General features: G+C 36.6%; 1 protein-coding gene across 9 annotated transcripts in view; it reads left to right on the plus strand.

Annotated features, from left to right (window-relative positions):
• Nucleotides 1-197: 197 nt before the first annotated feature.
• The window catches only part of TRIP11 (thyroid hormone receptor interactor 11), a 27,862-nt gene continuing 12,907 nt past the window's right edge, over nt 198-15,152 (plus strand). For 6 of the 9 annotated variants that reach the window (XR_005627830.1, XR_005627832.1, XR_005627834.1 and 3 more), the window contains exons 1-10: nt 198-609; nt 3,086-3,162; nt 4,118-4,228; nt 5,295-5,570; nt 6,361-6,429; nt 7,119-7,284; nt 8,892-9,254; nt 9,932-9,972; nt 10,839-11,042; nt 12,044-15,070. Coding sequence is in view for 4 of the 9 variants with exons in the window: in XM_039712666.1 (XP_039568600.1) it covers nt 471-609; nt 3,086-3,162; nt 4,118-4,228; nt 5,295-5,570; nt 6,361-6,429; nt 7,119-7,284; nt 8,892-9,254; nt 9,932-9,972; nt 10,839-11,042; nt 12,044-15,070 (4,473 nt within the window). In the remaining 5 variants the exon portion in view is untranslated. The remainder of the gene's footprint in view (nt 610-3,085; nt 3,163-4,117; nt 4,229-5,294; nt 5,571-6,360; nt 6,430-7,118; nt 7,285-8,891; nt 9,255-9,931; nt 9,973-10,838; nt 11,043-12,043; nt 15,071-15,152) is intronic. The other 3 variants (XM_039712663.1, XM_039712662.1, XM_039712664.1) reach the window with 3 other exon arrangements.

Here is a 15,152-nt window from a genome sequence, read left to right on the forward strand (position 1 = left end):
AAGCAGCGGGGCTTCAGGACCGTGTGTGTGAGAACACATATTCAAGCACGAATGCTGCCTCATCTCGTACACGGCACACTGTTGCTAATGGCCCGGAGCCACGCCGCCATCCCGGCATCCCCTGCTCCGCCCACACGCCATATCCGCCTGCGAGGCGGCGCTCTGGCCCGCGCCGCCGCTCTCGATGGTGCTTGGCAGGGGTGTCATGGCGGCCGTTGAGGTGGCAGCGGCCGCAGCCGCCGGGAGGAGTCGCTGAGCCGGGACGGGACGAGACAAGCCGGGAGGAGCAGCTGAGCCGGGAGGATGCGCGCGGCTTTGACGGACGAGTTGCCGAGCCCGGTGTGCTGAGCTCGGGGCAGGAGCCGCGACCCGCCGTAGCGAGGAGAAGGGAGGCGGAGGCGGCCCCGCGGGACCCGGCTGCGGGAGCTGCCCGGCAGCGCCGAGCGAGGCCCGGAGCCCTCCGAGCCGCGATGGCCTCCTGGCTGGGCGGGCTGGGCTCGGGGCTGGGCCAGTCCCTGGGGCAGGTGGGCGACAGCCTGTCCTCGCTCACCGGGCAGATCTCCAGCTTCACCAAGGACATCCTGCTGGAAGGCGCGGAGGAAGTGGGCGGTAAGGGGGCTCGGGATGGGCCCGCTGGGCTCTCCCTCCTCTCCCTGCTCTCCCTGCGGCCGCCGGTCCCTCCGGACCCGCCGCGGCGGGGCCTGCCTGCCTTTCGCGAATGCTGCCGGCTTTGCTGCCTTTGTTTTTATTCCGCTCTTGTGATTTCGGGATCTGAACACACAAATATAGTCCCAGGCTCTAATAGCAAATGTGAACCTGTTTTACGCTTATTATTCAGAGGTTTCGGAATTCCGTGAAGTGTTGTGTTGCTCCGGAATGACAGCACTCAAACAACAAACACTCTTTTTCCTTTCTGTTTGCTTAGTTTATCTAAACTCTCAGTTAATTAGCTGCTTTTACACCGCTTCCATAAAACTGCAGAGTTGTAGTACAGAGGTTGTTCTGCCACTGGTGTGATCTAAGTCTGACGTGTCACAGAGACAAAGGTTCAGTGTTTGTCACTGTTTTGTTTTGTTTATATTTCATTTGTGCCCAGAGAAACCTGTCGGGTTCTACAATCCCCTACAGCCAAGTAGGAGAACAGGGCCCTTGCTTTATAAGGATTAGAGGCTAGAACGATTTATCTTTAAAACAGAAAGTTAGAACAAAAAAACCACAGAGACATCAGAGTAAGATTCTCTAAACCAATAGTAAATCTGTTCTAGAATATGGTATTTTGTTCGTATTTTTAATGATGACTTTTGGTTACAAATTTTTGAAAAAAACTTTAGTAAAGCAGTTGTATAATGTGGAAATAAGTATAAATAGATTAATATCCCTAGTATTACCATCTTGTAACTATAAATTATTTAAAAATAATAGCTTTCTCAAAACAGTGTTGACACTAGAAACTACAAAGAACAGCTAAGACTTCTGAATAGTCATTTTAAATGTGAAATTAAGCAATTCTACTTCATTTACAATCTCCCATTTCTGAAGTGTTGTGAAAGAATATTATAGAAATATTCTATATTTATAATTATATTTATCATATTCTATATTTATCATATTCTATATTTATCATATTCTATATTTATCATATTCTATATTTATCATATTCTATATTTATACTATAGAACTATTCATATTATATTTATATGTTGTATAAACCTTGTTGGCAAGCTGATATAATGTGCCTCATATGGATGGCCTTTTTGGTGCACAGGTGAAATGCTCAGAAGAGAGAAATTCTGACAACTGTGAATTTTTATTTTTCACTTTTCTGAAAGACTTAATGTTTTAAATTTCAAAATCTGTAGTAGTTTAGTTTAGAATGTTATTTTATTTTTCTGAGCTGTGCAGTCATCTAGAGTGTTTGTTTTGCTTTTTTGGAAGATAAATTGTGAACTCACGCATTGGTGCATGAGTTTGTGCTAAAGAGATGTACTGATGTTTAGTAGTTACTTCCAGATGTACTTCACTGCTGGATACTGCTGTGAACAACTTCAGTCTCCTGAAGATTTCAGGGTAGTACATTCCTATGGGTGACTAGACTCCAGGGTGTAAAAAATCTAGTGCCATCCTCTTCTGTAAAAACCTTTAAGTAATATGTGGCCTTAACAACACTTTTCAGGTACTTCCTTAGAGCCTGGGTTTAATTTCCTGATTGGTTAAAATTTGCTAGGTTTAGTGTTATCCCTTACATTCAGTGTTTTGACTCCCATCAGTTGTTTGTGGATTATGGACTTACACATTTTCCATTTTGCAGTTCTCATGTGTGGATTGTGTCCTCTGCAGTGCTTGAGCTGTCTTGGTTTTAAACAGCATGTGGGAAATTATGAAATACAGTATTTACTTGGAAATTGTACTAATTTCAAATTTTGAAGTATTGTCATGGTTGCTTTATAGTCAATTCAGGATGATTTCTCATTGCTAAAAGGAAATGTGGTGTTTCTGTCCATTAAAGGTAGAAGTATACATAGCCAGTTTGAGGAGGATTGATCCAAAAAATGTATCTGGAATTATGTGCTTTTTCTGTTGGATAAACTGGGATGGTAGATGTATCACCTTTTTAGAGACATTGAGTCTTATGGGATTGATGTTTTGTTAGGTGTGGGTGGTTTGGTTTTGTTTTTGAAAATTCAGTCACTATTATGTGTATTTAAGGGAATTAATACTTGTTTTGAAACTTCACGTGGTATTACAGAGAAACACAACCTTAGGTCAGGAACAAGTCTGAAATCAGAAACAGATTCAGGGACACAAAATAGTCAAGTGAAACATTTTTATCTCCCTTACTTTAAAGCTTAAATCCATACTAATCTGTTAGGCTTTTGATTTTATTTAAAGCCTAAATATGAGTGAACTAAATTAGATGCAGAAAGACTGTCTGAGAAATAATTCTTACAGTGTTCTGATAAGAACAGCTTTTGATATTTACCTAGGAATGAACATTAAAGTAGTCTGAAGTAAGATATGTATCAGTAACTGGTCTTAACAGATTGAAAGGATTGTAATTAAAATGAAAATTTTCATTTTCTTTCAGATGCAGCAACAGAACTCCATGTGTCCAATTCTAGACTCAGAGAAATAGAAAGTATTAACGCAGCACAAAAGTTTGAAGTAAGAAAATTTAGATTACTGTTTTGTAATTAAAAACAGTGCATAGGATTTCTTTTGTATGAAGTTGAAATATTGCACTGAAGTTGTTTGTCCCTGGGTAAATCCAGAAACAAGGGTGGCAGTGGTGTTAGAATGTGACTCTGGATTTGTGCCAAACTGCCATCACAGTTAGGAACACACATTTTATTTAGGGACACACACATTTATTGGTGTATGCATGTGCTGCAAGTTTTCATCTTTTGCTAACTGTGACTGCTCCTGCCCTGTCAGGTGAACTTGGACTGCAGCAGTAGGCTTGGCTCTGAAAAGTGTGGGCATTTTCCCTGGTCCTGTTCTCTCTGTTGTGCTGCTGTTTGGTCGTTCTGACATAGGCTGCTCGTACCTCTCCAAAACCACTTAAAAATCTCATGTGCCTTCATGGAAAGTGACTTTATGCCCTCTTAAAAAGGACTTCTTGGTCTTTTGACTTTGTCTCTAAATAAACAACTTTCACGTATGCCTTCAAGCCTCAAGAGCATTGTGAAGTTAAGATACTATTTTGGGGACATAACTGTTCCTGCTTGTCCTCTTTCTAGTTTCTTGCCATCTGCTCTTGGCTGAGGTCAGAGGGAAAATACTGGATATTAGCTCCAATTTGTGCTTTGTGGCTGTTCTTAAATTCTACCTGTGGATCTTGCTAAGAGGTGATTCAGCCCTGACTTCTTTAATTCTTGGCATTTTTCTCAGGTCATTGCAGCCCTTTTTTCTGAAAGTGAGCTGGAGTCCATGCCATATAAAAATGGAAAGCTTGGACGTGACTGTGATTTGGGGCCCACACATTGCTGTTACTGTGTGTTGTGAATGAAGTAACATGAGTATCCATACAATTTAACTTCTTTGCTGTCCAGTAGCTTTGTGCTTTTCTGGTTCTTTAACTGTTCTGAGTTCACCAACATTCATTTCTCATTTTTGCCAGAATGATAGACTGAAAAAAGTCTGTAGTGACTTAGAAGAAAAGCATGAAGCAGCAGAGCTGCAAATAAAGCAGTTGTCTATCGAGTACCGCAATCAGCTTCAGCAGAAAGAGGTAAGACACAGAGTAAAATTTCTCAGTAAGGAGGTCCAATAAACTTACCTGTTGTGCTGTTTAATGCCTTTGTTTTTGTGTCTGGTTTCTTCCAGTGGAAATACTGGTCACAGTTATGGCTTCTTGTTTTGTTAATGTAGACTAAGACATGTTTCATCAAATCGTGTAATATAAGCCAAGCTGCCAGGAGATAGTTAAAAGAAAACACTCTGGGAATGTCATGCAGCTGTCAGGTTTTCTGTTGTTTCTGGGATCACTGTGAGAACAGACACTACTGCTTTGTATTTCTGATTCAGTTACTTTCAACAGGAACAAGTTCCCATTTGAAGCAGTTATTTTGTTTTAGGTGTCATTATTTATCTTAACATATACAATTAAAGAGAACAGAGCTATCTTTCAAAATTTGTGCAATGTCTCTTTGTGATGGAAGCATCAGCTTTATAGCCCATTGTATGAGATTTCATAGACCTAAATGAAGAAAGTTGCCAGCATGCTGAGAGTTGCACCAAAAGGAGTTTTATTTCTGATTTGTTCACAAATTCCTGTGGGAACTAGAGGAAGTAGAACTATGAGATGTATGAAATTCTGCTTGTTAAGTACAATAACAGAGTTGTTACAATAAAATTACATGCAGCTAATTTCACTTTATATAAATAAGTAAATTTTCACTACACTGAATTGTTAAGCATAAAAGAAATCAAATGTAATAAAAATAAGTGGAAAAGCATCATATATTGCTTAACTTCCATATCTGAATACCTTCTTTTATATTTAATTTTTTTTTTGTATAACTGGTTAGCCTGGATATTGTTGTACTGCTTGTGTACCTTGGCTGCTAAAAACACCCCTGTGTCTTTCTGTGAGGTACTTTATAACACTTGAGCTAAGGGTGGCTTTTTCTCCATTATGATAATGTTTGGAGTTTTTTTCTTTTTTTTTTTAGTGAAAGTGATCTATTATTTGTGCTGGGGATGTTGTTTGGTTCACATTTCATAAGGCCTCAAAGGGCAGAATGTATTTTGATATTCTTATTATTGAAACAATGCATTTTATTTTGTATATCCAGGTGGAAATCAGCCATCTAAAAGCCAGACAGAATGCACTACAGGAACAACTGCAGAAAGTACAGACAGCTGCTCAGACTGCTCAGCTGGGAGCTGGTGTTTTGCCAGCAGCCACTGCATCGGCCTCTTATGTTCCAGAGGTCAGACATTCCTCAGGTTTTGAAGGAGATGACATGGATTTTGGAGATATAATCTGGTCACAACAAGAAATAAACAGATTGTCCAATGAAGTTTCCAGGCTTGAATCAGAGGTTGACCACTGGAAGCAGATTGCAGTGGTGAGTGGTTTCTCTTCTACCCTGCCCTTCCCTCTCCCCTCCAAATTATTGTTTTCATTGCATTTGGTGGATTTTTTGAAAGTTCATGCTGAAAATTTTCTAGAAGAAACATGTTGTGATGGAAAAGCTGAAACCTTTTGTGCTGTCGCATCACTAAGGGTACATTCAGTGACTAACTTCCAAATGCTTTTTTGCGATGCTTTTATGCATGATTTGTCAAGTTAGGTAAAGGATTTCATGAACATTCACCTAGAATGATACTTCAGTGTTTCATTTTTGTTCAGCCTTTCAAAAAAATACCTCTTGGCTATGTTATGGATTTTTATTGATAGCACAGTACTGTTCAAAGTAATAGTTGGATACTTGCATTCTTTTATACTTTCTCTTCTCCCAGTCCTTGATATGTCATTTGACAAAAAAAGGATATAATCTTTCAAGCTGCTGCTGATGTGAGTTACCATTTTTCAGGTATAGCCTGATTTCGGAGGAATAGTTCTCCCATGTGAAAATACTCAAAACTAAGCAACCCTCTTGTCTTACTATGAGCCATAACAGCCCCACTCCAAATTTTTACCCATTATATGTAGTAATGTAATAATAAAAATCCATGAAAAATTAAAATGTTTCCATTAAAATGTATTTTTTTAAATCAAAATTAAAGTGGATTTTTATTTTGTTTCATGTTAGCTTTGTTGTTTTCTACTTTTGAGTATCAATAAAAGACCACTTAGATAAAAAATACATGTATTTATCATAATTCTCATATGAATATGTGGTTTGGGTTTTTTAGTCTTCCAAAGTGCAAGGCACAAATGATGCTGAACAAAGTGAAATATGCAAACTACAAAATGTTGTTAAGGTAAGATGACAAGCTAGTCTTCTTGTGCTTTACTCTTCATGGTTTTGCATATGGTCACATACTTGTAAATATTTTAACTAACACTATTGTAACATTATTAAAAATGCATGGGGGCATGTAGTAGCATAACAACCCTTCAGTCAGCAGTACAATATTTCAAATCAGTTACTCTGAGAAAGGATGTTTGTATGATTTGATAATTATGGTATGTTAGCTTGAAACAGTGACATTAGTACTTACAAGGGTAAATCACTTTGTGAGGCTGTTGATGAGTTATGAGACTGTATTTTAGATACACAGAATAATTTCTCCCTTCTCAGAAACATGTTGCCTTTTTTTTTGTTGAAGGTGAAAAATACGAATTTTACATGTCGTCCTAGAAAGCTACTAAAAATGCATTCTAGTGTATCTACTTTGTATGTAAGACTTGTAATTGCTTTACATTGGTTTAATATTTGCTCTTGTGGAGAGCATACCATTTGTGTGAACATATTTTTAAAGGAATTTCTTGCCACATGTTTAAAAAATCCAAATCAACAAAGGCCAAAAAACTTGACTTCTGTGAGAAATCCTTTAATAAATCCTTTAATTAGACTGGGGAAAACTTTTCTTTTGTATTGTATTATTTCTTTTATAAGAAGACACTGTTATGTATTTTGCCATTTTGTTTATCTAATGATATTTTTTAGGAGCTCAAACAGAATTTAAGTCAAGAAATAGATGAACATCAGCATGAGCTGTCAGTATTGCAGGATGCCCACAGACAGAAGTTAGTGGAGATAAGTCGTCGACACCGAGAAGAGCTGCGTGAATATGAAGAGCGAATTGAAGAACTTGAGAATCGGTTGCAGCAAGGTCTCTGTTACCACCTGCTTTCTGTTGCATTTTATGTAGTGAATTTGGGTTAAAATGTTGAATGTGCTTGTAGCAGTACAGCGTATATCAAATACACGATGTTTAGAATTTAAATTTCAATTTCAGTTCAGCTTCATATTTAAGACACATGTCCCGTATCTTTTATTCACCCTGGTTCAGCACTGGAATGATAGCATTTAATCAATGGCATGTATCAGTCTGGAGGGTCATTTTGGATACATACCAATTGTTGTGCTCTGAATTTTCCACTTTCTGGGTTGGTTTTTTAACTTAAACTGAATATAGGTAAGGATAAGACATACTGAATTGAAGGTAACAAAAGTAACAGGACAAAAAACAGCTTTTGTGAGAAGTACTATGTGCTAATTGAGTTACTTGACAAAAGCTCAAAGAGTGGGTGGTGAGACACTGGAACAAGTTGCCTGTAGAAGTTGTGGGTGCCCCCTTTCTGGAAATGTTCATGGCCAGATTGAATAGGACCTTGAGCAACCTGATCTAGTGGGTGGCATCCCTGCCCATGATGATGCAAGTGTTGAAACTAGATGTTCTAAAGGAAGAACAAGATGTTCTAAGAACTAGATGTTCTAAGAAGAAGAAAACGTATAAGGAAGGTTTTTTTTGCAGCTTCTCTAACTTTAAAGGTAGTACCAATAGGGGATTTATTCCTTAAAATCAGGTGCCTGTTAAGATGTAATAAGATTTTTCACTTCACATACATACATCAGCAGGACTAATTAAAGGAAGTTGAAGGCAGAAGTCCCTTATCTTTTGCATTACCACTTCTCTGCAAAGTAAATACTGCTGGGGGCTTTTGAAGAACTATTTTATATTTTTATTTTAGTCATTCTGTCTGACAACATAATAGGGACTAGAGCAGGGTCAAGTGTTTGAGCAGACACAGAAGTGAATTCACAAGTAGTGTGCTTTCATTTAATTTTTTTTTCCTAGACTCTTCTGATTATGCCCTTTTGTACTCTCTAACTTACCTGGAAATTATAAAAGATTGTATAGAAATATGAATATCAGTATAGTATAGGATGGATCTGTAAAAAGGAAATTCTGGAAAATGTTTTTCTTCAGTTGAATACCTTTGTGCATCATTTAGCAAATTATTTGGAGCAAATTTTTCTCTGTAACAGCTATTTGGCAAACTTTTGAAATGTAATTAATTAAATTATGAATTGATTTTGCATCAGTCTGAATTAGATGGGATTTGAAAAATTATTCTTAGAAAATTGAGATATTCTAAATCCTGATAAATTAGATTGTCATCTCCTCATCCAGAGAGGTGGGGATCAAGTATATTTTAATTAAATTGAAAACAAAATATGACTTGCAACACTTACATTTAAAACTATTTTGAGCAAGGCACGTGAAAGTATTCAAAAAGCTACTTGTCCTACCAGTAATATGTATAGCACAGCTTCAATTGTTAAACCTATTTAACCAGGCTTTCTGTTGATGGTAACCATGTCTTTGTTTTAGTCTATCTCCCTCTGTCAGGAGAAGAAATGAAAGAGGAGAAGTAAAAGATCTAGAGATGATAGTTTTGGTTAATATTGCAAATAATCTCTTTTGTCTTTTAGATGGTGTGAGCACTGATGCAGTGGATGACCCTAAACTTACTGAACAGAAAAAAAAAGCTCAGAGTCCAGATGGAGGACAAGTGGAAGAGTTGCAGGTTGTAAAGGACCTAGAGGATGAAATAAGAAAATTAAATCACAAATTGTCTTCTGCCAAGGCAGAAAACAAAAATCTTCTGAAAGAGCAAGAATTTGCAAATCTAGAAAAAATCCAAATAGCACAAGATTATGAAAAGCTTAAATCTGACTTTAATGCACTTCAAAGGTCTGTGGCAGAGCAAGATGCTCTCCTGAAAGAACAGAAGCAGCTCCAGTCAAAGCCATCAGTACCACAAGATGTTGCCAGCCTACAGCAAGCATTGTTAGGTACTAAGACTATGAGGTTTTATTATTATTTTATTTTTAGTATGTTTTGACAGGTTTTCACTTTTAAAACTCAAAATTTATTTTTAATTTAAACTGAATATGAGAATATGAATCTTTAAAGTATTACTGTTTTAGAAAAGCATTGTCCATTGAAGTAAGATGAAGCAGAAAAGAGAATCCTGCTAGGACTAGCGTGGTTGTCATAGACATTTCTGATTAGGGAAGTAATCATGTCCAACTTTTTGGTATGGGTTTTTTTTCTTTAAAAGTGAGTAAGCCTCAATAGAAGTTGTTTGTTAAAATTCAAAAAGTACATTTTTGTGTGTGTGTATAAAGGTACTCAATTGCTAATATCTTCTCCTTAAGAAAACATTAACATACCTGTTTTAAGAAATATATCTGTAGGTAGAAAATATTTTAATATTTCAAAACTGATAAACTCTAGTGCCAAAGTCCCCTTAATATGGGATGTATTATGAAAGTACTACTCTGCTTTGAGGTAGTGACTAATGGTATGTTTGAGTCTTTTATGGCACTGATGCTTGTCATCACAAAATACTGTGAAACTATTCTCTTCAGAGCAGCAAAGTTCTGTTTGGGCAAGGTGAGAGAATGTATTTGTTTTATTGTTGTTGAAAAGTAGTAAATTATCTATTTGATTTCATTTTCCTTTACAGAAGCAGAAAATGAAATAGCAAGACTTTCCAGTTTAAATCAGGTAAAGCAATTTCTAAATTGTTGGGGTTTTTAACATTTGCATTTCTACATAAATAACATTGTAATATAAAAGGAAATAATTGTAGTTTAATTCTGTAATTCTATGTGGAATTTATAGAAACAATACATTTTTGCTTGTGAAACTCCACAGTGTATTCTATTAGGAAAACCATTCAAGTTCCATCCATCTCATTATTGACTAGAAAGCTGTAACATACATTTTAAAAGTACTAATAGTACATTCTGTAAAATATGTCATTTTTCATTTCTGCTTTAGCATGTTTCAGTTTTGGCACTTACCAGTTGTGAAATATTTCTCTTCTGTGTGGTAGTCATAATAATACTGAATTCCATCTTACTGATGAAGTGAAGCAGTGGAACATATCACACCTTTAGTTTTTGGTGTTGTTGTCTTGATCTTTTATGAACTCTGACTTGAAAGATTTAGTTTATTGTACTTTATATCCAGTAGCATTTTTCAACTGAGTTTTTCTGTGTTTTACATGCATTCAAGAGTTCCCATAGCATTGTTCATAATGATGTTATTTAGATGTTCTTGTTTAAAACTTCTGTCTCACCATGCAGCCTGCCGTGTTTCGGGTGGCTCTTGCAGTTCTAATAGTTTATCCCAGCTGTCAATCCATACCAAAGAGGTGGATATAACTTCTTACCATACCATGGCTTTTGTGCAGAAGTTTATGCACTCTTAAACCAAGTGATGAAGAAATAAATATGTATGTATGAATGGTAGAGAGAAATATTTCCCAGCGAAGAATTTTTTACTGGGGTGGTATTTATTCAGGCTTAGAGATTCTAATGTAATTTCAGCAAGAAGAGTCTGATATTTACTTGTTTTTTTTTTTTGAGGGACTTGAGAAGGAACTGATGAGTGCACAACATAAACATGAGAATATTCTTTCTTCGAATACAGAGGATCAGAATTCAGAAATAAATCAGTTAAGACAAGATTTGGAAAGGAAAGAACATGAATTAAATGAAAGTGTTGCTGAAAGGGAAACATTAATAGCAGAGTTGGAAGAACTAGACAAGCAGAATCAAGAAGCTACTCAGGTAATAAATACAACAACTAATTACTGAACTGCTGAATAAATGTTTTGAATTCTGTGTGTGTGTGTTTGTCTTTTAAGTTGATCTTTGAACATAGATAGAGAAATATAACTTATATCTTTTGAGGCCTAACAACAAATACTTGGGGCCAATATTTCTCTATATCTACCATCTCAGTGTGAAATTCAAAAGTGCAAGTAAAACCCACGTGTTATAGACAAAGAAGTAATACAGTGTGTCAGCTATCCATAAGAGATGTTACTTTACTGTTAAAGTCCTGTTAATAGTCCCTGATTTTTCATTGCAGCATTTATGATGAAATTTATCCTGGTAACATTCTGATTGGTCTTAGGATAGTATGCATTACAATGATTCTTGAAACTTTTTCTTCTATACTTTTTAATTATGTTGAATATTTAAGTTACTTTATTGCAAGTTCTTTATAATATGAGCATTCATGGAGTAAAAAAGTCACCAATTACACACAGTCAGAATTAAATTATACCTTTTTGTCAGAGTTCCAGTATATTTGACCTGTAAATTTGAGTTGCAAGCCATGTGTTTTCATTTTTATTGATTTACCAATGAATCACCTATGAAATTAATCCAAAGTTAAAACAAAAAGTTGAAAATAGAGTGTACAGATAATTTAAACGTAGTGCCACTCTTTTTTAAGCAGTGGATGTTTGCTGAATTCCAAATGTCATGGCAAATTCTCACAGCTTTTTTTTATGTAGCTCTTTTTTTTTCTTCATTTAGGTAGTTAAGGTTCTTGTAGGGGTGGTGTTCTTTTTTTGTAGTGAAATGTAGTCTGTCCTTATTTGATATTTGGTTAAATTAATTTAGCATTGACTAGTTGATCCTACTTGCCAACTTCTGTTAGCAACTAAGAAACATTTTTTTCCTCTCCATTTTTTTTATTGTTTAGAGGATAGAAGTGAATGAAATGCATAGTTCAGCTGGTTTTGCTGCCCTAATGGATTCTGTTTTGTGTTCATTTCCAGCATGTGATTACACTGAAAGACCAGATGTCAAAGCAACACACAGAGACTGATAGCATCATCAAACAGCTGAAACTTGACATAGATTGTGAAAGAAAGAAAGTATCAGAATTGGAAACTGAGAAGATGAAAACTATTAAAGAGCTAGATAGTCAGAAAGAAAAACTAAGCCACTGTTCCTATGCACTTAATGATTTGCATATAACTAAGCAGCAGCTACAAGACAATATTAAAGATCTTCAGGAACAATTAAGGAAAGCCCAGGAGTGTAATTCACATAGTAAAAAAGAAATTGGAGATTTGCAGCAGAGACTGAAAGAAAGAGAGGAGGAACTTCATGTATCCTTGAGCAAGTTAACAGAAAAAAGTAATGAGGAATCTAACACTTGTCAAGATCTGATTCTGAAAGAAAGAGAAGCAGAAATTGCAAAACTACAGAATGAGGTTTCAGAAAATAAACAAATAAATGAAGATCTACAGAAATCTCTGTCTAATCTCAGAACAGAAAATGGAAAGCTGATAGCAGCCATTGAAGAACTAAAACAGGAGTTAAGTGATGCCATTTCTGAGAAAAAGAAAGTTCATTTGGAAAAAGACACTCTTGTGGAGGCTTTGAAAATGGAAAAAAGGCAGTTAGAGAGTGAATTAAACGAGGCAGAGAGTAGGCTTTTGGAACAGGCACGTAATTATAAGCAAACTATTGAGGAGTTATCGAGCGCGCGTAGCATGGACACCACTGCCCTGCAGCTCGAACATGAGCGCCTGGTTAAGCTGCAGCAAGAGAAAGACTTCAAGCTTGCTGAGCTTAAAAAGACCATTGAGCAGATGGAAATTGACCATCAAGAAACAAAAGAGATGTTGACTACTAGCTTAGGAGGACAAAAGCAGTTGACAGATCTCATAAAAGAGAAAGAGGTATTCATTGAAAAATACAAAAATCAAGCCTTACAGGCAAAGCAGGAGCTTGAGGAATATATGAAAGTTTCAAAAAAGCAGGATGTCTTAAAGCAGAACTTGGAGGAAAAAGACAGAAGTCTTGCAGTCATGAAGGAAGAAAATAATCATTTGAAAGAAGAAATTGAACGGCTTAAGGATCAGCAGAGTAGATCTACACCTGTGGTTGAGCCTAAAACTTTAGATATTATTATTGAACTTGAAAGTGAGGTAACACAGTTAAAAGTGATAAAGAATAATCTTGAAGAAGAAATAAAAGTTCACAAAAAAACAATAGAAGATCAGAATCAAGCAACAGTGAAACTTCAGCAGTCACTGCAGGAACAGCGAAAGGAAATAGATGAGTCCAAATTGCAGTGTCAGCAAATGAATGTCACACATGAAAGACTCTTTTTAGAAAAAGATGAGGAAATCAAAAATTTGCAGAAAACAATTGAACAAATTAAAACTCAGTTGCACAAAGAGAGACAGATTATTCAGACTGATGCTTCTGATCTTTTTCAGGAAACCAAGGTTCAGACTCTTAATGGAGAAAATGGAAATGAAAAACATGACTTATCTAAAGCTGAAATTGAAAGACTGGTCAAAGGTATCAAGGAAAGGGAGATGGAGATTAAGCTGTTAAATGAAAAGAATGTTTCTCTAAGTCAGCAAATTGATCAGTTGTCTAAGGATGAAGTTGGTAAACTTACTCGGATCATTCAAGAGAAAGATTTAGAAATACAAGCTCTTAATGCTAGAGTTTCCTCAGCTTCCTACAGGCAGGATGTTCTTTCCCTTCAGCAGCAGCTGCAAGCTTATGTTCTGGAAAGAGAACAAGTACTAGCAGTTCTAAGTGAAAAGACAAGGGAAAACAGTCAGTTAAAAACAGAGTATCGTAATATCATGGACATGGTGGCTGCTAAAGAAGCAGCTTTGGTGAGGTTGCAAGAGGAGAACCGAAGGTTATCCAATATATCTGAAAACAGCAGTCAAGACATGTCTAGAGAAACTATTCAGAATCTATCCCGTATCATTCGAGAAAAAGACATTGAAATAGATGCTTTAAGTCAAAAATGCCAAACCTTACTGACTGTCTTGCAGACATCCAGTACAGGTGCTGAAAATGGGGCAGGGGGTGTGAACAGTAACCAGTTTGAGGAACTTCTGCAAGAACGTGATAAACTAAAACAGCAAGTAAAGAAAATGGAAGAGTGGAAACAACAAGTAATAACCACGGTCCAGAACATGCAGCATGAGTCAGCTCACCTCCAAGAAGAGTTGCACAGGCTGCAAGCACAAATTTCAGTTGAGAGCGATAGTACTTCAAGGCTGCAGGTAGATTATAATGGCTTGATTCAGAGTTATGAACAGAATGAGAAAAAGCTGAAAAGTTTTAGTCAGGAATTAGCACAAGTTCAACACAGCATAGGACAGCTTTATAACACTAAGGATCTTCTCCTGAGCAAACTGGATTTGGTAACACCATCTGTGGCAACAGCTGCCACTGTTTCACAGCTTTCAGGTGTTCAATGCAGTCCTCCTGAAGCACTCAGTGAGGAGTGTAAACTCCTTCAAAACGAGTTGGAACAACTGAAAAAAAAGTTACAAGAAAAAGATTCAACTATCAGGATTCTTCAGGAAAACAATCAGCGATTATCTGATTCTGTTGCTACAGCGTCAGAGATTGAAAGAAAGAGTCAAGAAGGGGCTGAATCAGAGATGAGACAGATCAAAGAAAAACATGATGTGTTACAGAAGTCACTAAGAGAAAAAGATATATTAATTAAATCTAAAAGCGACCAGTTACTTTCTGTGAGTGAAAATCTTAGTAACAAAGAAAATGAAAATGAGCTTTTGAAGCAAGCTGTAACTAATCTAAAAGAAAGAACTTTAATTTTAGAAATGGATATTCGAAAACTGAAAGAAGAAAATGAGAAAATAGTTGCAAGGTGCAGGGAAAAAGAAACGGAATTCCGTGCACTTCAGGAGACTAATATGCAATTTTCAATGATGCTGAAAGAGAAAGAGTTTGAGTCTCATTCCATGAAGGAAAAAGCTCTTGCTTTTGAGAAGCTGTTGAAAGACAAAGAACAGGTGAGTACGTTCATACTTATGACGATCTCTTCAAACTAGACAAGTTCAAAATTATATGCTTCCTGGTTATTTTTCTGTGTTG

Source organism: Passer montanus, unplaced genomic scaffold (genome assembly GCF_014805655.1).
Source record: "Passer montanus isolate IOZ18808 unplaced genomic scaffold, ASM1480565v1 scaffold27, whole genome shotgun sequence".
NCBI classification, from domain to species: domain Eukaryota; kingdom Metazoa; phylum Chordata; class Aves; order Passeriformes; family Passeridae; genus Passer; species Passer montanus.